Genomic DNA, 23515 nt, shown 5'->3' with positions numbered 1-23515 from the left:
CAGGAGTCAGTTCTCTCCCTCCACCACGTAAGTCCCAGGAATTAAATTTAGGCTGTCAGGCTTGGTGGCAGGCTCCTGTACTTGACCAAGCTATTTGGGGCTGGAGAGATGGCTCAGTGGTTAAGAGCACTGACTGCTCTTCCAGAGGTCCTGAGTTCAATTCCCAGCAACCACATGGTGGCTCACAACCATCTGTAATGGGATCTGATGCCCTCTTCTGGTGTGTCTGAAGACAGCGGCAGTGTACTCACATACATAAAATAAATAGGTCTTTAAAAAAAACTCTCAAAGTGATCTGTACAGAGAAGTACTTTCTCTGAAGACCTAGAAGCAATATTCATTAAAAAAGAAGAGTTAAGGGCTGACAAGATAGCTTATAGTGTAAAGGTGTCTACCCTACTGCCAAGACTGAGGAACTAGGTTTGATGACGGGAGAGAATCAGTGCCCTCAAGTTATCCTCTGATCTCATAAGGATCATCAGTACTCAGGAAGTGGGAGCACATGGACCAGGAGTTCTAGGTCCTCCTTGGCTATACACCAAGTTTGAAGGAGACTATGTCTTAAAAATGTGCGTGTGGATTTAGCTCAGTGGTAGAGCGCTTGCCTAGCAAGCACAAGGCCCTGGGTTCGGTCCCCAGCTCTGAAAAAAAGAAAAAGAAAAAAAAATGTGTGTGTGTGTGTGTACGATATGAATATATAATATGAATGTGTGGTGTAAGTTTCCAAGTACTATTAACTTATTATAAATTTCCTACATCTTTATAATATTTTGTATTTAATGGTTGACTGTCCATGCTCACGTGGCGGACCCATGTTGTGGTATTGAGATCACAGAACGACTTTAGGGAGCTCTCTTCCTACTACCACGTGGAGTCAAACTCACTTCACTACACTTAGCCTTGACCTACTGGGCCACTTCTGTGGAACCTCATCTTTTTTAATGTGAACACAGTATAAAGTAATATAAGAAGACCAAATTCTATCAATTTTTTTGAAACAGTTAAGCCTACTTTAGTATGAACCAAATAATATAGATGGCAAAACTGCTCCATAAATCGATATATAAATGTCATTAAAACTCCATGACATAGTTAAGAATGATGACACTCTCCTGCTTCAGAGAGTTCATGGTCACCAGGGAGATGTTAACAAGTAATTTTTCTTTTGAGTCAGAGTTTTACACATCTTAAACTAGCCTTGAACTCACTGTAGAGCTGTGGATGGTCTTGAACTTATCCTCCTGCCTCTGTCCACTCAATGCTGAGCTTATAGGTCTGCACCAAATGCCTGGATTATACTGGTTCTGGGACAGAAGCCAGGACTTTGTGCACGATAGGTAAGCACGTTGCCAACTGAGCTGCATCCCAGTTTTATCAAGTAATGCCTGAGAGTAAAGCTGTGAGTTCAAAGCCATAAATACAGACTTGACATCTATCCTACCTACGGCTGAGAGCAGTGGACTTGCCTTTTCAGGAAGATGGATATGAGGCATTTTCTTTTTTTTTTTTTTTTTTTTTTTTTTTTTTGGTTCTTTTTTTCGGAGCTGGGGACCGAACCCAGGGCCTTGCGCTTCCTAGGTAAGCGCTCTACCACTTGAGCTAAATCCCCAGCCCCGAGGCATTTTCTAAATAAGCCGGGAATCCTAGATCCTCGTCTACAGAACAATCCTTTTATTTAGTCTATTCTGGTTCCTCTCAGTAGGAAAGGAAGACAGTAACTTCCTTAAACAGCTCCTTCCCTTTGATAAGATACGTGTTTCACAAACAGAAAAGCAAATTACTTGTGGGTTAGATCTACAATACTAAAAAAGAGAAGGAAGTAGGATTAAGAAGAAAACTTGGTGGCGAGCAGCGAGGGAGACAACTTAGTCAATATGGCGTTTGCTGCATAGCCACAAAGACCTGAGTTCAGATCCCTAGCACCCAGAAAAAGCTGGCTAAGGTACCTCTTCTCTGCAATCCCAGTGTTGGGTGGATCCCGAGCTCACTGGTGCCTCTGGTTCTCAACCTTCCCAACGCGGTGACCCTTTAATAACGTTCCTCATGTTTTGGTGACCCCCAACCATAAAATTACTGCTACTTCATAATCGTTATGAATCATAATGTAAATCTCTGTGTTTTCCAATGATCTTAGGTGACCTACTACCTCCTCCTCCCAAGAGGGTGGCAACCCATAGGTTGGGAACTGTCGAATGGATTAGCTTCAAGTTCAGGGAGAGAACCAGTCTCAATCGGGGGCTGTTACTATACACCTTGTCAAAAGCCCACGAACAGAGAATCACGAGCCTCAGCTGAAGGCAAGCGTAAGTGGGTGGGGGAATACTGTTGACACTCTGCTAAACTGACAGCTTGTCAAACTGCCTACTAAATGCTTTTACCCATAGAGGAGGGCTGCTCTCTCAGGCTTGGTCACAGAAGCCTCTTTTATGCAGTGGGCAGTGTCTAAAGTACTGAGAATAAGTGATTGTTTTATGCCCAATCAAAATGGGATTGTTTGGGGCTGGAGAGATGGCTCAGAGGTTAAGAGCACTGACTGCTCTTCCAGAGGTCCTGAGTTCAAATCCCAGCAACCACATGGTGGCTCACAACCATCTGTAATGAGATCTGATGCCCTCTTCTGGTGTGTCTGAAGACAGCGACAGTGTACTCATATAAAATAAAACGTTTTAGAAAACTATTTTAAAAAGGAGGGGGGGATCGGGGTTGGGGATTTAGCTCAGCGGTAGAGCGAGCGCAAGGCCCTGAGTTCGGTCCCCAGCTCCCGAAAAAAAAAGAAAAAAGAAAAAAAAAGGGGGGGGGGATAATTTATATCACTACCCCAGGGCTCAGGGAACACAGTGAAAAGGGGAGAGGAACGAATGTATATTCCGCAAAAGGCTGTTTCTGGACAGGACATGCTGTTACGGTCATGAACTCACAACAGCTATGGTTACTGTTGTGGTCATTTGAATGGGTTTGGCCCCCATAGATTCATGTGTCTGAATACTTGGCCATAGGGAGTGGCACTAGTAGGAGGTGTGGCCTTATTAGAAGAAATGCATCACTGAATAGGCAGGCTTTGAGGGCTCCAATGCTCAGGCTTCCTTTGCCCAGAGTGGATAAGAGTCTCCCCACAGCTGCCTTCTAATCAAGATAGAGAAATCTTCAGCTTCCTCTCCAGCACCATGTGGGCCTGGATGCTGCCATGCCTCCCACCATGATGATGGACTGAACCTCTGAAACTGTAAGCCAGTCCCAATTAAATGTTGTCCTTTAGAAGAGTTGTCATGGTCATGGTGTCCCCTCACAGTAATAAAACCCAAACTGAGTCAGAAGTACAAGTTCTGCACAAATGGAGTTCATCAACATTCCAGAAGGGATAGGGGATGGACTTGTGAGGTCCCTTGGGTAAGGAGCCACTGGCAAAAGAAGGCTGCTAGGTGAAGGGGAGTCATTTTTCTTCAATGCTATAACCACTGGTAAGAAGCCTGAGGTGTAGTAAATAACGCCCCTACATGCACTTATGCAAGCTACTCCAATTAAACTTAGTGGGACACACACACACACACACATACACACAATATACATGCATGTGCACATAGAGTGAGAAAGGGGGGATTCCAGAAACTAAGAGGGAGGTTAAAAGAAGGTAATGGGGATGAATATAATTTTAAAAATTGTCAAGAAATAAGTAAATAAATACATATATTTACAAAAGGTGGACAGTGAGGAAGCATGGCACGGACTTCTAGCTTCCGCATGGACATGCACATGTGTGCCCATGTATTCGTATGCACACACATGAACATACACTATACATATAAGCATAGACCGCTTTCCATGGGTTTGCACTTGTGGAAGAATTATCTGGGTAATGGAGAGTGAATAGTGCACAAATACTTTCAGACTGATTAGTTAGTAGTTCCTAGACTGAAAACAGAAGCCTATTTGATTATGACCCATGGATTTATCACAACCCAAGCAAACACATAGGCACGCGTACATAAACCACACAACAAACTTTATCGATACAATTCTTCCAGTAGATGCAACCCACTGTTCTGTTTCCCAGTTGGTTCCGCTTGGCAGTTCACTAAAAGCATACTGGTTTTGCCTCCTGAACCTGCATGACTGATGAGTTCCAACCAGTAATTTGGGAAAGAGCGTCCTGAAATACTGTCAGACTGAAACCACGTCTAGAGACTTGAGCTCACTGTGGCTCCATCTGGGCTCCTCGAATATTCAAGTTCTAACAGGTCTCCTCGTACACAATCACCCAGGTGTGGGTGTGAGAAAACTGCTCCCCGTGTCTGAGATCAAACAAGTTCTGCATGGCTGCAATCTTTTCAACCACAAAGGCAAGCTTGCAATCATTACCACGCTCTTTGTCTGGTGGTGAGGCAGCCAGATTCCCAAGGTATCACTAATTCACTGTGAGACAGACTCTTAGAAGCACTGCCGTTGTCCAACTGTGTTCAACTATGCCTTATGTACAGCCAGGTGGAATGGAAAAACAAGACTGGCCAGAACCATAGCGCTTCTCAACCTAAGGGTTGTTACCCACTAGAGGCGGTCGACCGACCCTTTGTCACAGGTCGCCTAAGACCACTGGAAAACACAGATATTTACATTATGATTTCTAACAGTAACAATTACAGTTATGAAGTAGCAAGGATTTTATGGCCGGGGGTTCTCATGGCATGAGGAACTGTATTAAAGGGTTGCAGCATTAGGAAGGCTGAGAACCACTGGCTTAGCAGGTGCTTGAGCTAAGACTAATGCCCAGAACTCGGGGAAAAATGAAGGACAAGACTGCACAAACTTGTCTTCCGATAGCCACATGCCTGTGGAGGGCAGGACAAACCCCTTTCTACAATAACGATAAACTTAAATATATATATATATATATATATATATATATATATATATATGTATATATATATATACACATATATATATGAAATGAAAGAATAAAGGCAGAAGTGCTTAAGCAGCCATGGGAGAATAAAAAAGTAAAACAAAGGGGTTGGGGATTTAGCTCAGTGGTAGAGCGCTTGCCTAGCAAGCACAAGGCCTGGGTTCGGTCCTCAGCTCTGGAAAAAAAAAAAAAAAGTAAAGCAAAAGTTGTGACCTTAAAACAGAATAGTTATCCAGTTCTAGGGTGCTATTATTGCTATACTGAATGACATCACAGTTATCTGTTAGAAAGCACGACCACCAGGTGAGTTCTTCTGAACTGTCTGCTAAGGCTCACCAACCTTATCTCACCACAGATGAAACGGATGCTCATGTGCTGATGCAGCCAGCTGTTCCAGCAGCTTACAAACACCTGCATGGACCCTGCATGGACGGGATTCAGCAAGTGTCCTCACTGTGGCCTTTGCCCTCCAGCAGCGCTCAGCTCCCAGTCCTTTGGAAGTGTCTTACCCTCCTTTCCAGGCTAAACCCAAATACAATGAGTTCTTGACGGCAGGAGGATAAAGATTTGGCCACAATGGGAGACAACTTCATATGGCTCTCCAAGCTGCAAAATTCCCCTGGGGTCAGTCACAGCATGGCCAAATCGTGCTTTCACAAATTCCTTCTGCTAACCTTCCGTCTGTGTCTGGGTGCTGTGGTTGCTGTCTTTCCTTGAATTAACATTTTAGACACTTAAGTCCTAGTGCACTGCCGCTGAGAGGCAGGGCTGTAAGATGTGATAATGAGTGAATTAGGCCATGATCCTAATACTACTGAACGCAAGGTCCTCATGGGGATGAGTTTTGTCTCCTTCTGTCTAGGATGCACGGTTTCTGACTCTCCTATCTTCTACCACAGGCCCAGTGGCCTTTAGTCTTGGACTCTGCATCCTACAGAGTGGTGAATGAAAGCAATTTATTTTCTTTATGTATTAAAGACATGAGGTGGGGGAGGGGCTAAAGAGGCTGGGAATGGGGCACAGCCGGCAGAGGGTTTGCCCAGGCATGAAGTCCCAGGTTCTCTTCCCCAGCACCACATAAAACAAACAGACAAACAAACAAAAACCAGTATCTATGCCGAACGCCTGTAGTCCTAGCACAGCAGACTCCTTCAGTTACAAAATGAACTCGATGCTTGCCCGTGCTACACCACACTGTCCCAACACGAAACAAGCAAAAACAATTAAAATCTCCCCATAGAAATGATCAAAACCAAAATTTATCAAAGGAAAGTTTCACCGGACATATACCATGTAAAAACAAGCAAGGCATTTCCAGGCCCATCACATACTTCCAATGCCATCTGTGGTCTACACTTCTGATATTGAAAGATCTTCGAATTGTATACCACAGCCTGAAAACCCAATTCACTGATATTCTTTAATGTGCTACAAGTAAAACCAGTGGCATCCGGCTCTGGTCTCTACACCTTAAGTTAAAGGTGAGTATTGTTGGGGTTGGAGAACTGTCTTTGTAGCTCCCACTTGGTTCCTTCCTTAACACAAAGAAGTTTGTCTAAAAGAAAAAACATCAAATGTCAAATCCACACCCTACTTCTAAAAATAATTCCTTCTTTAAACTTTCAAAAATATCGGACTGGAGAGATGGTTCAAGGGTTAAGAACACTGGCTGCTCTTCCAGAGGTCCTGAGTTCAAATCCCAGCAACCACATGGCAGCTCACCACTATTTATAACGCCAGTTCCCGGGGACTCTGACATCCTTACACAGAGATGCAGGCAAAATACCAATGCCCGTTTTATATATTAATAAATACATGCATACTTTTTGAAGAATTTTAAAATACTATTGTGTGCGTATGTGTGCATGTGCAAATGTTTCGGGGGACAGAACATGTCATGGTGTGTGCACAGAGCAGAGGACAAACTCTGTGAAGTTGATGCTATCCAGCCACCATTTGTACAGGTTCCAGGGATTGAACTCAGGTTGCCAGGCTTGGCTGCAAGCATCCTTTACTCACTGAGCCATCTCGCTGGCCCGTTAATTTTTTTTTTAATTTCTTTTGTTTCATGAGATTGTAGTATAATCACATCATTTCCCCTTTCTACTTCCAAACCCTCCCACTGCTCTTTCAAATTCATGAACTTTTCCTCATCTGCAGTTGTTACATACATAATGTACATAGATAACCCTAAACTCGTAGACGTAACCTGTTCAGTCTGTACGACACCATTTGTTCTCGCATTTTCAGGACTGACCATTTGGTACTGGATAACCAGTTGGTCTGTTCCTCCTGGGAGAAGACTGTTCTCCTGCTCTCTTAGTTACCTGAAGTTCTTTGTGTAGGGGTGAGGCCTCCATCAACCCTACAGTGTTTCTCCATCAGTGTTAGCTTGTTTATTTTTGTCCCTGTTCAGCTCACATTTAGGAAGCCATGTTGGTGAGACTTTATTGGTGCCTAGAATTATTTTTTAGAGCAACAGATGTCATTGTTTACAAAGGGGATAAAAATCTTAACACCTCAGGGAGTTTACAGTTTTAAAAATGTGTGAGTCTCAAATATGTGAGTCTCAAGCCTCGTGTTAAGTAGTTTAATTTAAAATCCCCGGATAACTATTTGCATTAAATTTGCCTTTAATAAGTGAAAAGAAAATCATATTTTCAAGAAAAAAATTACAAGATATCTTTATACAGCACATCCAAGAAGAGAAGTGAACTTTTGGTCTCTAAGAGGTCTAAAAATGATACTGAAATTGAACTATATGGTCTGACATTAAAAAGCCAGCATATATATATGTATATATGTGTATATATGTATATTTGTGTATATATATAATTAGGTGACTGCTCCAGTGCAGTGCATTTTCACTATATGATCAACTGAGAAGTGACATGTTTTCTGTATATCAGTTTTCTTTAAATTACTAACCATAAAGGGTGTGGTTATAGATAAACGAGGCTGTGTATGCTTAAGGCTTTTTTTTTTTTCTTTTTTCTTTTTTTTGGAGCTGGGGACCGAACCCAGGGCCTTGCGCTCGCTAGGCAAGCGCTCTACCGCTGAGCTAAATCCCCAACCCCTGCTTAAGGCTTTAAACTGCTGAGAAAGTCAGATTAGAATACACTCCCAGGATTTATCTAATGCCCACTCAATGCCAGGTCAGCATAGCCCTAATGTACTAGTATCTCTGGTCAGAGCAAGGCCAGACTGTGTCTCAAAACAACCAACACTAAGCATACATCAAGAAGTCAAGCTAGACATGCATGGTAATATATGTAATCCCATATTTTCTTTTTAAAAAAAAGTGCAAGTTTCTTTTTTTTTTTTTTTTTTAAGATTTATTGATTTTACATGAGTACAGTGTGTGGCTGTCTTCAGACACACCAGAAGAGGGCATCAGATCCCATTACAGATGGGAGTCACCATGCGGTTGCTGGGAATTGAACTCAGGACCTCTGGAAGAGCAGTCAGTGCTCTTAACCACTGAGCCATCTCTCCAGCCCATAATATTTATTTTTTATCTTAATGTATATGAATGTTTTGCTGGCATGTATGTACGTGCACCACACGTATTCCTGGTGCCTGTGGAGTCCAGAAGAGGGCATCCGACCTCCTCAAACAGGAGATTGTGAGCAGCTGTGTGGGAGTTGAGACCAGAACTCAACTCCCTCCTGTTCCCTGTGAGATCACTGATCTTTCCAGCTCCCAGAGTCAACTGTTTTCTCTACACTGACTAGCCTCTCAGAATAAAGAAGTCAAAGGAAATTGGCAGCTAATTTTACTAATACAGGTGATCCTGCTGTTGCTTAAATTGAGGACTAATTAAGAAATCTTGGCTGGGTGTGATAAAATGGGCCCATAACTTAGCACTAAGGAGGACCATGGAGCATTCAAGGCCGGCTGGACCTCTCAGAGTAATTGTGCCATCAAAAACCTGAAAAACAATTGGAGGAGGAGAAGGGGGAGGAGGAAGAAGAGGAGGAGGAAGGGAGAAGGGGGAGGAGGGGGAGGAGGAAGAAGAGGAGGAGGAAGAGGAGAAGGGGGAGGAGGAAGAAGAGGAGGAGGAGGAGAAGGGGAGGAGGGGGAGGAGGAAGAAGAGGAGGAGGAAGAGGAGAAGGGGGAGGAGGAAGAAGAGGAGGAAGAGGAGGAGAAGGGGAGGAGGAAGAAGAGGAGGAAGGGGAGGAGGAGAAGGGGAGGAGGAAGAGGAGGAGGAAGAGGAGGAGAAGGGGGAGGAGGAAGAAGAGGAGGAAGAGGAGGAGGGGGAGGAGGAGGGGAGGAAAAGAGGAAGGGGAGGAAGAGGAGGAAGAGGAAGAAGAGGAGGAGGGGGAGGAGGAGGGGGAGGAGAAGAGGAGGAAGAGAAGGGGAGGAGGGGGAGGAGGAAAAAGAGGAGGAGGAGAAGGGGGAGGAGGAAGAAGAGGAGGAAGAGGAGGAGGAGAAGGGGGAGGAGGAAGAGGAGGAAGAGGAGGAGGGGGAGGAGGAAGAAGAGGAGGAAGAGGAGGAAGAGGAGGAGGGGGAGGAGAAGGGGGAGGAGGAAGAAGAAGAGGAAGAGGAGGAAGAGGAGGAGGGGGGAGGAGGGGGAGGAGAAGAGGAGGAAGAGGAGAAGGGGAGGAGGGGGAGGAGGAAGAAGAGGAGGAGAAGAAGGGGGAGGAAGGAGGAGGAGGGAGAGGAGGGGGAGGAGGAAGGAGAGGAGGAGGAGAAGAAGGGGGAAGAAGGAGGAGGAGGGAGAGGAGGGGGAGGAGGAGAGAAGGGAGAGGGAGGAAGAGGGCAGCATATAGGCAAGCTGGGGATGTGGTTTAGTGGGCACCGTGAAGGATGCAGAAGTCCCAGGTTCAATCTCCAAAACTGCATAAATGGGTGTGGTAGACGGGGGCTCACACATACAATCTCAGCTCTTGAGTCAAGAATACAAGAGACCCTACATCCAGAAATAAGTAAATAAATAACTAAATAGGGGGAGGTCTGTAGAATATGCTTTGTTTTTCCTTCTTACTGTGTATTGTGCCTACAGGTGGAGGTCAAAGGGAAATGTGTGGGAATCGGTTCTGTCCCAGGTATTTAGCTCTGATGCTCTGACTTGGTAACAAGGCCTCACTGCATGGCTCACAGCTCAAGAATATGCACACTTTCTAATGTTGATTTTATATTAAATAAGACACCAAAAAGTATCCAAGTGACTTTTTCTGTTGAATTTAGATGTCCAAACAGTACCAAGTACAGAGCTACTCTGGATTACAGAGGTTGAAATTGTCCACAAATTATCTTTCGTACAAGCAAGTGATTTTTGTTTTGTATTTATAGTTTTCAGAAAATAAATCAGGAAGCTGGGTGTAGTAGTGAGAGCTGCAACTCCGTCCAGCACTTGAGGGTTGTCTTAGGGTTTTACTGCTGTGAAAAGACACCGTGACCAAAGCAACTCATAACTGAAAACATTTCATTGGGGCTGGCTTAGAATTTCAGAGGTTTAGTCCATGACTATCATGGAGGGAAGCATGGCAGCATTCAAGCAGACGTGCTGCTGAAGAAGGAGCTTTGAGAGTTCTATATTTTGGTCTACAGGGAGCAGAAGGGGACTGTACACCACACCGGGCAGAACTTGAGCATAAGAAACCCAAAGCCTGTCCTTATAGTAACACACTTACTCCAACACAGCCACACCTCCTGATAGTGCCACTTCCCAGGGGCCAAGCATGCAATCACATGAGAGCCATATCTATACAAACCACCACATTCCACTCCCTGACCCCCATCTGAGATTTGTGCAATCTCCTAACTGTAATCCCCTATCAAAGCATGATGATGACGATGATGATGAAGAAAGAGATCGAATACTTTCAACATATAACAGCACAGGATATACAGTATCACTGTACCAAAACGATCATAGTGAGGAAAAAAAAACAAAAACAAAACCAACTGCACAAACTCCAAGCTCAATATCTCCCTGCCCCACGTCGAAAACACTCTTCAGATCTCAAATTCCTTCGGTCATTGTTGACTACAACATCTTTCTCTTGGACTGGTTCCACTTCCTGTTAGTCTAGTCACTTTCCTCCACAGGTATCTCAGGGCTCTGGCATCTCTAAGTCTCTTAGAGTCTCTGAGGCAACCCAGGTTTCACCTTTACAGTTTCACACAATGAAGGGACACCCATGCCACACACCAGGCTTCAGTGGCTTTCCTTACTCATAGAGGGAGATTCCATAACTCCTTTCTTCTGTCCTTGTCTCTAAAGCCTGAACCACGTGGCCAAAGCTGCCAAGATCTGGGGCTTGCAGGGGCTGGACCCTGCCCCACCCCCACCCCTTTCAATTACAGTTTCCCTAGCTATTTGTTTTCAATGCTTTCCTTCACTGTTTTGCCTATCCTGGAAGTTACTCTGTAAACCACACTGACCTTGAACTCAGAGATCCGCTGGCCTGTCTCAAGAGTGTTGGCATTAAAGGCGTGTATCACCCCACCTTGACTTCCACAGTTCTCTAATTCCTTTGCACAGAATGGAATCTTAGCTGGGTGGGGTCTTCCCCTCCCCAATACCCCAAGGCTACCATTCCCTTTATTCTATTTCTTTATTTTTTTTTTCTTTCTTTATTTTTTTTTTTCCGGAGCTGAGGACCGAACCCAGGGCCTTGCGCTTTCTAGGTAAGCGCTCTACCACTGAGCCAAATCCCCAAGGGATTTTATTCTATTTTTATTCTATTTCTTAAGCTATTTATCTCCCTGAATTTAGGACGCAGGCACATTCCACTAATTGGCGGCTCCTTTCTTCTCAATCTGTATTTTGTACTTAACCTTGCTCAGTTTACTCCTTCTCATCACTGTTTTTCATTAAAAGCGAATAGCAGTAACCACACAACTGGGTCCATGGAAGGCTGTTCAGAGATTTCCTTGCTAACAGAGATAACCTAAAGGTCTTTTCTTTGGCCTCAGGCAGACTCTTCCCACAAGGACAAAGAGCAGTCACGTTCTTCACCAAAACATCACGAGAACAACCACTAGGCAACATACTAAAATTCTTCTCCCCTGGAACCTCTTGAGCCAGGCCTCCACAGTTCAAGTCACCCTCAGCACCACTGTCTCCCATGCTTCTACTGGTATAGCCCATTAGGTAATGCTTAGAGCATTCCACTGCTTTCCTAACCCAAAGCCCCCAAATCCACATTCCTCCAAACAAAGCATAGTCAGGCCTATCACAACACCCCAGGCCCTGGTACCCACTTAGCTACGGTCTTATTGCTTTGAAAAGACGCCATGACCAAGGTATAACTTATAAAGGAAAACATTTAACTGGGACTGGCTAAGCTCACTGGGGAGGTTTAGTGCATTATCATCATGGTAGGAAGTATGGTGGAATCCAGGCAGACATGGGACTGAAGGAACTGAGAGTTCTATATCGTGATCTGAAAGCAGCAGAAGGGGACTGAATGCCACACTGGGTGTAGCTTGAGCATAGGAGACCTCAAAGCCTGCCCTTATAGTGACACACTTCCTCCAACAAAGCCACACTTCCAGTTAGTACCAGTCCCTATAGGCCAAGCATCAAACCCACGAGTCTATAGAGCCCATACCTATTCAAAACCACCACAGGCGTAAACACGGGAGGATCGGGAGTTCAATGCCATCTTCAGTTACATAGTAAATTAAAAGGTCAACCTGGACTACATGATGACCCTGCCTCAAAAAAACAATGTTAGGCCACTGAGATGTCTCAGTGGGGACCTTGCTGAGCAAGCTTGATTTCTGGATCTCTGGAACCTGTGTAAAGGTGGAAGGAGAGAAACAATTCCACAAAGTTGTCGTCTGTCCTCCTTCACGACTCCCCTTCCCAACAATAAGAAAATAAAGTTTTAAAGGCGGGGGAGTGGTGGGGGTACGGCACACACACACACACACACACACACACACACACACACACACACACAAAGAACAGTGTAGGGGCCCTTGCCAAGAATTGATCACGTAAATCGTAAAGATGACAGACAGGATATTGTAAGGACTCTCTATACTATACGTCATTTTAATAGACAATGGTGGTTCACTTCATATGCATACACATACAATAAGTGATATCTTAAATATCTAAGTATACACTCCACAGTCTAAAGAATACTTTCAACAAAACACACGTGAAGCCCCCAAGTCCTTCTTTACCACAGATCCCTCCCATCGCCCGGGGATAGGTACAGCTTTGACCAGCATAACTGAGCCCATGTGACTGACAGAATGAACCTAGTTTGACTCCAAAAACCACAGAACAGAATCACTGTACCCTGCCTCCACCTTCGCCTTAACCTCCTAGGATAACTGAGTAACTGGAGGAGGCTGCCCAGGCTCCCAGTCATGGAATTCAAGTTCATGTCACCCTCTGTCATTCGCAGTTAGACTCTTGTGTCTTAAAAAGAACACAAACAGCCAGGCTTGTAGCCCACACCCATCATCTAAGCACCCGGAAGGTTTAGGGAAAAGGATTGTTATTAAGTGTGTGGCCAACCTAGGCTACTAAGTTCTACCCCAGCCTGGGCTACACTGTGAGGCTGGAGTTCAAACAAAACAAAACCAAAATCAAAAGGAACCAAACAGACAAAACAAACATCAAACAACAACAATAAAAACCCTGTGGAGAAAATAGTAATGTTTAATTCAGGGTTTCTTATAAAAATTACACGGGAAATTATTACCCTTCCTTTTTAATTACTCAAGTACTCTTTACTAGATTAGTCAGGAAATTGTCTACCTGAGAAGCATTATTACACCTCTAACAGAGGTCCTTCATTTTGCTTCCAATCATGTGGTTCCCTAAAGAGAAGCTCTGAAATGACAGGCTTGTGGGTTAAAGCACTCAAGTGTCACCCCTGACAATCACCTAGAGTGCTTGATAAAGCTCATGATTTGGAAATTTTATATTTCTTTCTTTCTTTTTAAAGATTTATTTATTCAGTTATTCTATATGAATACATTGTAGCTGTCTTCAGACACACCAGAAGAGGGCATCAGATCTCATTACAGATGGTTGTGAGCCACCATGTATGTGATTGCTGGGATTTGAACTCAGGACCTCTGGAAGAGCAGTCAGTGCTCTTAACTGCTGAGCCACCTCTCCAGCCCGGAAGTGTTCCATTTCTATTGTAATACTTATCCTGCTGGCCCTGCCAAAAGCACTCAGAGAAGGAAGAAGAAACTAAAGGAGTACTCGGGATACTGAGATGAATCTTTTAAAAATGGAAAGTGTCTGAATTACCAGTCCAGGATAGCTTTATCCTCAATTTCTACTCCTAAAATTGGAACACAGTACTTGTCAACTTGCTAATACTCATTTTGACTCTGAATATGTGGTGTGTAAGTCAATAAAGCACAAACGCCAGGATCTAAGTAAGGTCCAGAGCTACTCTGCTACTCATGAATGTCAACTACAGAAAAAACACAAAAGCAAAGGACGTGGATGCTTGTCTGAGCAGACATAAATAAACACGTATAGGGAAAGCAATCGGCGCTGACTGACCAGAGAACGGCTTATGAATGGGGAGAGACAGAGAGTCTAGTAAGGTATGAAGCACAAGACTCGAGGGGGAAAACAAGCCTTAGAGCGCATTCCTGAAAGTGCGCTGTCATTCCACAGTCCCGAAAACTGCATGGCCTTTGTGCATTCTGGAGTCTGAATTTATCACAGTGTCACAGAAGCAAATGGTTAGCTATTAATTAGGACTTTCACGAGTCAAACGTGATTACCCCTAAGAGAAGACAAAGACTGTTAATTTAAAGCTTGGTTACACAAATTACCCTCTGGCATCAGGTTCCTCCAAAAAATTTTTTTAAGTAGTTATCCCCTGGGCACAAGCGCACGATGGTTTCCTTGTGTGAATAGGGACCATGTGAAGGCACTTGGGCTTGTCAGCAATGTCCCTGCATCCTATTTTACACGCACAGAGTGCATGTGCCCAAGATAAAGGACCCGTCTTTCTAGATCTCAGTTCCTTTTATAGCTTTCAAAGTGATTGTAATTGAATTACATGGAGTCTACGGTCTGAATGCACCCAATCTCATATGATCTCAGAAGCCAAGCAGCGTTGGGCCTGGTTAGTACTTGAATGGGAGAGCGCCTGGGAATATCGGGTGCTCTAGGCTTAAAAGAAAAAGATTTAGATGGAAAAACAAGGTTGAATCAGAAGGCAGGAGGCGGGGGTTGGGGATTTGGCTCAGTGGTAGAGCGCTTGCCTAGCAAGCGCAAGGCCCTGGGTTCGGTCCCCAGCTCCGGAAAAAAGAAAAAAAAAAAAAAAAGAAGGCAGGAGGCGTGCTCACACATGGCAGGTGAAAGGTCAACAGAGACCACAGAGCAAGACCATTTCAAAATAACAAAAAGGCCAGCCTGGAGATACACGCTGGTGATCCTGGCCCTGAGGTGGAAGCAAGAAGATCAAGACTTAAGGTCACCCACGACCACACGACCAATTCAAGGCCAGCCTGGCATACATGGGGTTCTAGAAAAAAGGCTATTTTATTGTTCTTCATAAATATTTTTATTTGTATTTTGTTTCTACCTACTGTTTAACACACTAGGCGATACACCTCCATGACTAATGTCGCTAATGCCTGGTTATTACCCTCACATGACCTCACGTGTGTGCACATCTATCAGGAGATCCACGAGTTCACCTGTCCTATTCCCAGGGTATCAAGGGCTTCCTTACTCACAGCAGCGCTCCAGCTGTCACCTAAAAGAGGACTTGAAACCTCAGAAGGTCGAGAGTTGAACCTTGCTGTTTTCTTGAACACAGACATGGCTGTTATGATGTGGATCTGCAGTGTCTAGTAAGGCTGGCTCTTGAAGGCTTGGTCCCCAGTGCATCAGAGTCTCTGACAGTATTTAACCTTCAGTCCTCAGAGTCAGACGTCTCACAGCAGAGCAAGTTCTTTGTCACTTATTTTTGGTGTGTATACATGGGAGAGGGCGGGCCATGCTTGCTTTGTTGTACCTGTGGAAGCCAGAGACCAACCTGTGGGAGTTGGTTCTCTCTTTCCACCGTGCGGGACTCAAGGATTGAACTTGGGTTGCCCTGTTTGGCAGCAAGCAAATTTACCAGCTGAGCCATCTCACCAGCCTGAGTTCTGTTAAATTCTTCCTCTCAGACTGTTTGCCTCCTAACAACTGTCGAGTCAGACTATCTCCTTACTCTCCTGTGCTCAGGGTTTGATTCCCAACCAGTCAGACTGGGGCCTCAGCAAGAGGTGGGCATACGTTTCCACCACCTTCTCACCCCATCGATCCTCAGGGAGCTCAAAGCCCTACTGAGCATGCTCCAGGTACCGTTCAACACACAACCTTCTCCTGGATCTTACAGTCCAGGAGGAAGAGACACACACATTAATAAAAATGTAACTGGTACACTCTACTTGAGAGGGCAAGTGCTCTAAAGAAAACAGAATTGAGGGAGGAGGACACGGAGATGCAGGAATGGACAGCGATTCCAGGATGTGGTGGTCTGAAGATGCTTGGCTCATAGGAAGTGACACTATTAGGAGGTGTGGCTTTTGGAGGAAGTGTGTCACTGTGGGAGTAGCTCTAGAGGTCTCACCCTATGCCCAGGCTCCACCCAGATAGTCTGGGTGCCTTTGAATGAAGACATTGAACTCTCAACGCCTCTAGCGCCACGCCTGCCCGGACGCTGCCATGCTTCCCAGGCTTGATGATAGTGGACTGAACCTCTGAACCTGTAAGCCAGTTCCAATTAAATGTTGTCCTTTCTAAGAGCCCTCGTCTCAAAACAAACAAACAAACCACAAAAAGTAAACAAACTATAAGCAGAAAACATTGTGATAGTGGTACATGCCTCCATCCCCAGCTCGTGTAAGATAGGGACAGGAGGATCAAGAGTACAGTCATTTTTACCTACCAAGAGAGTTCAAGAACAGCCTGCACTACAAAACAAACAACAACAACAAAACCAAGAGACAAACAAACAAGAAAACAAAGAAACACACCCCATAATCCCTCATAAACGATAAGAGGTCCAACTTTCAAAGCATGGGGTTTTCATGATTTTCAACTCTACTTTATATTATAAAGTTAACGGGCTCAAGTTATGAAAAATTACCAAAGCATGTGAAAGACTATTCAGGGTTCAAATCCTGCTCTAAGAACATCCAGTGACTTGCTGGCTGACTTCTCGAACATGGCTTCTTTTGGTTCCCAGATCTGAGGTACAACTATGTTTCCGAATACTGCAAATCAGTCATTCCACCGGAGCCCAGAGCTTCGGGAAGATTGCTCTGCTGGCATCCTTACATATAAAACTCAGCATGCCAAGGAGCTGGGCTTAGTCAACACAATTAACAAGTGGAAGCAACAGATGTACCCACATAAAGAACCTCATTAAGCTTCCGTTGACTCTCTTCTTTCCACTCATTAGAGGGATGATTCAAAAGTGTCTCCGAAACACAAGGAGATTGTTCAGTTCAACTCAGCAATGTTCGCGGGGTGTCTCTGTCAGATGCTTGCGACAAGGATGACAGGGATGGTAACCAGGGCTGGCTGAGCCTGGGGGGATGGGGACACTCCCCTGGACTGATAAGGTCTAGGAAGGTCAGCAAGAAGGCAGGGTGGTGCAGAAGGTGCCAGAATAAACTTGCACTTATTTTTTTTTTAAATGCCACATCCCAAAAACATCAAATATCAGCGGGTCACATGTCTACCCAAGTGAACATTACTGATGGACGATTAGACAATAACCATATAACAGCAATAAATCACGAGTGGGCCGTGGTTTTCAAAGCAATCTGTAAGCATCCAGGAGATGGTCTTCAAAGTAACAACTGCTTGCTTTCATTTTTTGGCCAATATTTAAATCACTGGGAGGAAATCAGTACCCACCCGCCCCGTGTGTACATATTTTGGTGAATCAGGATTTGTTGATCCCATCACAGCAATCAAGGGTATGTTGGAAAGCATGTGAGAGCCGGAAGATGGGAAAATACTGTCTTCTGAGCTTAAAACCCGTTCTACAGTCAAGAACTCAGAGCGTCTTAGACTGCCCAGCAGACCCGCAGCAGAGTATGTCAGGAGACCTTTCTCGATGGACGAGAGGCTCCGCCCCAGTGAAGGAACTGTTGGCAGGTGGATTGCTGGGGGGAAGAAGTCATTTTTCTTCAGTGGTGTATGTGCTGGTGAATTAACCATGTTCTAGTAAAACCCACAGCCACGTTCATGCAGGCCATTCTAATAAACCCAGGGGATTCAAACATCACATGAACACCTTAGTGCAAGAGGGACTTGAGGGAAAGGGGATCAGAGGTACAAAGAAAGGGCAATGGGGGGGGGGGGAAGTAACTAAAATACCAGTTATACCTATATGAAATGGTCAAAGAATAAGTACAGAAGGCCTTTAAAAGAACTTCACTCCTTTTTTTTTTTTTTTTTTTTTTTTTTTTTTGGTTCTTTTTTTCGGAGCTGGGGACCGAACCCAGGGCCTTGCGCTTCCTAGGTAAGCGCTCTACCACTGAGCTAAATCCCCAGCCCCCGGCCTTTAAAAGAACTAAGGGCATTTTTTAGTCTCTAGAACTGAGATCTTAAGGCTGGACTAAATCCAAGCCTACAGATTGATACAGAGAGAATCAATACAAAGGAGCAACTTACATGTCATATTATTACTCAAAACTTTTAAAATCACTTGGAACAGTTTATGGAAATACAGACCCGAGGGAGAGTGAGTCTCAGTGCACAGGCAAAAGAAAGGGAAGGGTGCTGGGCAAATGCACTGAAGGCTGGAGTTTAGGAAACGGAGTGAAAGCAGCAACCAGAAAAACGAATCAAAGCAGCCCCATGAGGCCACCAGATCCTAAGACAAAAATGTTTGAATAGCATCACTGACGAGCATCAGAAGTAACTTAGGTGGAAACATGGTGTGGTGGCCCGTGCCTGTAATGCTAGCCTGTAATGGTAGTCTGAGGCCATAAGTCTGAGGCCAGCCAGAGCTACACAGACAAGCCTGGGCCACACAGTCAAACCCTCTTTCTCTCTCTCTCTCTCTCTCTCTGTGTGTGTGTGTGTGTGTGTGTGTGTGTGTGTGTGTGTTTAACAAATCAATAAGATTAGGGAACTCTAACTGCAATGCTTCCTCAGATATTGGTAGCCAGGCAGATTCAAGGGACTGTGTAACCAGGAAGCCCCACACTCCGGGAACAAAGGTCCAAGACAATGTAGTAAACTAATGAATGTTAAGCATTGAGAGCACTGACTTCACCCCTAATACTACCTAACTGTGGTGGCTTGAATAAAAATGGCCCCATAGGCTCACAGGGAATGGCACTATTAGGAGGTGTGGCCTTGGAGAAGGAGGCGCATCACTAAGGAGTGGGTTTTGGGGTCTCAGAATCTCAAGCTGTCCACTCTGCAGATGAACAAGATGAACAATTCTCAGCTCCTTCTCCACACCATGTTTGCCTGCACACTACCATGCTTCCCGCCATGATGATGATGATTCTGGACTGAACCTCTGAACTGTAAGCCAGCCCCGATCAAGTGTTCTTCTTTATAAGACTTGCTGTGGTCACGGTATCTCTTCACAATAGAAACCCAAACTAAGACACCAACCCCATAACCTGGACCCTGAAGCAATCCCTTGACCTAAAGTCTGTACGGATGTTCACATTTATGAACACTTGAAAACTGTCCTACCATGTACTCTGGAAGACCACCAATGTGGAAACTACTTCAAAACTCATAGAAGCCATACAAGATGGTTCAAGCTGCAGTCCTAGCACTTGGAGATCAGAGGAACAGGAGGATTAGGATAGGAACTGGAGGATCATTCTTGGTTACATAGCAAGTGTGAGGATAGCCTGGGCTACATAGTGAACTCTAGGCCATTCTGGGGTACAGAGTGAGACCTTGCCTCAAAAACAAGAAACAGGGCTGGTGAGATGTAAAGGGGTTCTCTGTCACACCACTGGAGGATGTGAGTTTGATCCCTGGAGTCTACTTGGTGGAAGGATTCTAGCAAATTGTCCTCTAATCTCCACACATACGCATACAATACACAGACAATAAAAAATGAGAGTTTAAAGAAAAACAACTCATCACTACTCTTTCGGTAAATATTCCAAACTTAAGTTTTACCTTGGGTGTGTAAATTCCCACATCTATTTCGTTGGTCATTTGGTTGGCGGGTTGCTATTTTGACAGACTCTGCAGCCCTGGCTGGCCAGATATTTACTACATAATCCAGACTAGCCTTAATTTGGGGGCAATCCTCCTGCTTCTGTTTCCAAAGTGCCTCAGCTAAAGGTGAGTGAGTGCTCGTTTACTGTAAAATCCTAAATACATAGGATGCTCCACGACAACCCTAAGGACAGTATTTTCCATCAGTCAAAGGCAACAAGGTCTAAGATCTGAAGCTGGCTAAGAATCTACACAATCGTCTTCTGAAGTGCTCACTTAGCCCAGGCTAGCCTTTTCCTGTGGAGGACGGGCTGGGAGGCGAACTCACAGATTGTGGTGATGTGCCTGTCCACCACGATAACACCATCTTCAGAGGCTGAGGAAAGAGAGAATCAGGCATTCAGGCTAAACGGTGAGTCTGAGGCAGGAAGTCTACTCTACAAAAGACCATGGCTAAAGCAAACAAAAAGCAAGAAAGGAAAATAGAAAGAAAAAAAATGAGCTGTGGCACTTAAGAGGTTATATAGCTCCTGCAGAGGATGCAAGTTCAGTTCCCAGCTCCCCAAATCAGGTGATCACAACTGATTCTAGTCACATGGGCGGAGGGGGGGGTGAAGGATGGGGGCGGAGGGGAGGAGGGGGGAAAGTGGTGGTGGGGGACCTGTGGCCTCTGGCCTCAGACGATTCCTACACTCACATGCACATAATTTAAAACAAAGTAAAAATTTTAAGAAGAAATAGGCAAAAGCGAGAGAGAAAACAACCAGTCGAGCTGGATATAATGGCTCCTGCCTGCAATCCCAGCACTTGGGAGGCATGAAGAGAATTACCGTGAATCCAAGAGTAGTCTGTGTTCCTAGAGTTTCAGGCTAGCCTGAAGTACAAAATAAAACCCTGCCTCAAACAGCAAATATTAATAATAACAAGAAATTAAATAAAAATTTGTAACATGCGGTTGGAGAGAAGTCTCAGAGGTTAAACGCACATAGTGTTCTTTCGGCAGACGCAAGCTTGATTCCCAGGACTCACAACCCACGGGCTCACTTCTGCCTGAAACCCCAGGTCCAAGAGATCAGACCCTTCTGGTCTCTGAGGGCATCTGCACTCAACATGCGTCTATCTCAACCCAGACACAAATACACATAATTAAAACCATATCTCCTTCAAAACACACACCAAATAAATGTAAAATGTTACATTTTCAAACATGGACTTGAGAAAGTGTCTTCAATGATTCAAACACTCTGTGGCTGGAATATATAGTTCGATTGTTGGAAGGTCTTGCAAGGACCCCCCCAGCACCACCGAAACCCAAACAAAACAGCACCTTTATAAAGCAGCCATAAAACTTTACATAGTGCAAATCTAACTAACATACATTAGACTGTGTTACAGTAACTCTAAACAAAATAACTTTACATTTTTCTTTTATGTTTTTAATGCTATCAACATGCTGAATGTTTGGGTGAATGAATACATTATCCAATGAAAACAATTCCAGCTATGAGTTTAGCTTCGATTTCTGTTCCCCCAGAAAGCATAGCGGGGGCGGTATTCAAGTATTCCGCATAAACTCACTGCCATTAATTAACCCCAGTTACAGAGGAGCAAAGGCAGGAGAGAAACAAAAACAGAAAGAAAGAAAGAAAGAAAGAAAGAAAGAAAGAAAGAAAGAAAGAAAGAAAGAAAGGAAGGAAGGAAGACGACAGAAAGCTGACTCGTCCAACCCAAGAACTAATGAAAGCAGATTAATGAAGTAGAGCCATGTAGGGCTGGGAAACCAGTTTCCTGCCTTAATCTGGTGGATTCGGTAAATTCGGTAGCGCTGAGAAAGCCAAAGATCAGTGACCGAGGAAAAGCAGCCTGGGCCGCAGTCGACTCGCTCAAATACCCTTGAGGGACCTGAGCCGCAAGGTTCCAACCGGACACGCGTGGGGCTGCGGGGGCCCCGTCTGCAGTCGGGTCCGGGGCAGCCCGCAGAAGCACCCTCACTTGCAGGCAGAGACCAGGAGCTGGCGGGGCAACGCCGGGCGCGCACGCAGGGCCAGGCCACTAGCACCCGCCGGGAAGGGTCGAGAAGTCTGGGAACTAAGTGGCCGGGCGAGGACACCGCGAAGGCAGCCGGGGAACAGGCGCCAAGCTTCCGGGCTCGTTTATGGGGGGAAGGAAGGAGTATTGGGGCGCGATCCAGAACGCACCCGCTGAGTTCAGTCAATTCCGGGTCTGGCGGAGAACGCCGGCCCCCGGGAGGCTCCCCCGAGGCCCACAGCCCTCCCGGAGCCCCGGGTCCCGCGGTCACTCACCCAGCTCCTCCGCCTGCAAACGGAGCGGAGCGCACACGGCGAACAGCAGCGCCAAGACACCCGGCCCACCGGCCCCGGTCCCCATGGCCCCGCCAGACTCCAGACCCGCAGGATCGGCCGCCCGGCCCGGCTTTCGCCGCCGCTGCCCGCTTGGGGCAGCCTCCTCCGCGGCCCGGCGCGGCGCGGGCACACGGCACCGATCCCTGTGGGCCGCCCGCGCCCGCGAGAGGGCGTGTTTTCCCCGCCCTGCCCCGCCCCGCCCCCTCCCCGGGGTGACCAGTGGTACCACGGGTCTCCCAAGGGGGGCGCCCGGTTTCGTCCCCCACCCCACCCCGCCCCCGCGCCACCTGCCCAGATTCACGAGAAAATGAAAATCAAAAGTTCACCTGGCGCGCAGGCCCGCCGAAGCCCCGCGGCTCAGACTCCGCCCCTCCGGCACTATGTCAGCTCCACCCTAGAGCTGGTGGGCCAAGGCGATGCAAGGCACCCGAAATCTGATGGGATGATGGCAGTGGCTTGAAACACAGTTCGAGTCCATTCAATCTCATTCATTCATTCAATCTCAGTCGTTCATTCATTCATCCATTCATTCATCTCTTTTTCTCTCCATTCATTCCGTTGTCTCATTCATTCCATGTGGCTGGGTGCTTAAATTCACGCAGCTTTTGCAGAGCGTAGAAACAATCGCTCACTACAGTTTGCACTCTGTAACATAGAGAGTGTATTCGGAGCCCATTTGGAGAGATCTAATTGGATGGTGAGAAGGCAATGCCCTCTCTGAGAGTAAAAGGCAGAGAACTGAGTTGTTCAGAGGATTAAAAGGTGGGAAGAGGCCAGTTGTAGGTGGAGCTCGGTAGACAGGTGGGTGCCTGGCCAGATGTGGGAACAGATGTGCCAAGTAGGGCCAGTGAGAGAAATGTAAGCTGACGTGTCTTCAGAGAAGTCCCGAAAACTTCAGACGGAGCAGTAATTGAGGCGCCTCTTTGAGGTGGTGGGAAAGTCTTGAGAGAGACTGGATGGACCGCGGAAGAGTTTGAAGATTATTACTGAGTCATTCAGTTGGAGTCCTGGCCGTAAAACTGGACAGAGGGAAGGTTAATACTAGTTTTAAGGACTTTCCCCTTTAAGACCTCCAGACCTTCCTCTGCGAGGACACAACCTTAGCTCTAA

At 45.7% G+C, this 23515-nt stretch overlaps 1 protein-coding gene across 2 annotated transcripts in view; it reads right to left on the bottom strand.

Annotated features, from left to right (window-relative positions):
• The window catches only part of Dcbld1 (discoidin, CUB and LCCL domain containing 1), a 93151-nt gene extending 70581 nt beyond the window's left edge, over nt 1–22570 (bottom strand). The window contains exon 1 of one of the 2 annotated variants that reach the window (XM_228172.11): nt 22346–22570. In XM_228172.11, the coding sequence (XP_228172.5) occupies nt 22346–22430 (85 nt within the window). In that variant the 5' untranslated portion in view covers nt 22431–22570. Of the gene's footprint in view, nt 1–20370; nt 20414–22345 lie in introns of those variants that run through there. The other variant, XM_063279672.1, reaches the window with a different exon arrangement.
• Between the last annotated feature and the right edge of the window lie 945 nt (nt 22571–23515).

This window comes from Rattus norvegicus, chromosome 20 (assembly GCF_036323735.1).
Source record: "Rattus norvegicus strain BN/NHsdMcwi chromosome 20, GRCr8, whole genome shotgun sequence".
NCBI classification, from domain to species: Eukaryota; Metazoa; Chordata; class Mammalia; order Rodentia; family Muridae; genus Rattus; species Rattus norvegicus.
Note: the sequence above shows the minus strand (reverse complement) of the source record. Positions and strands in the feature narration are given on the sequence as shown.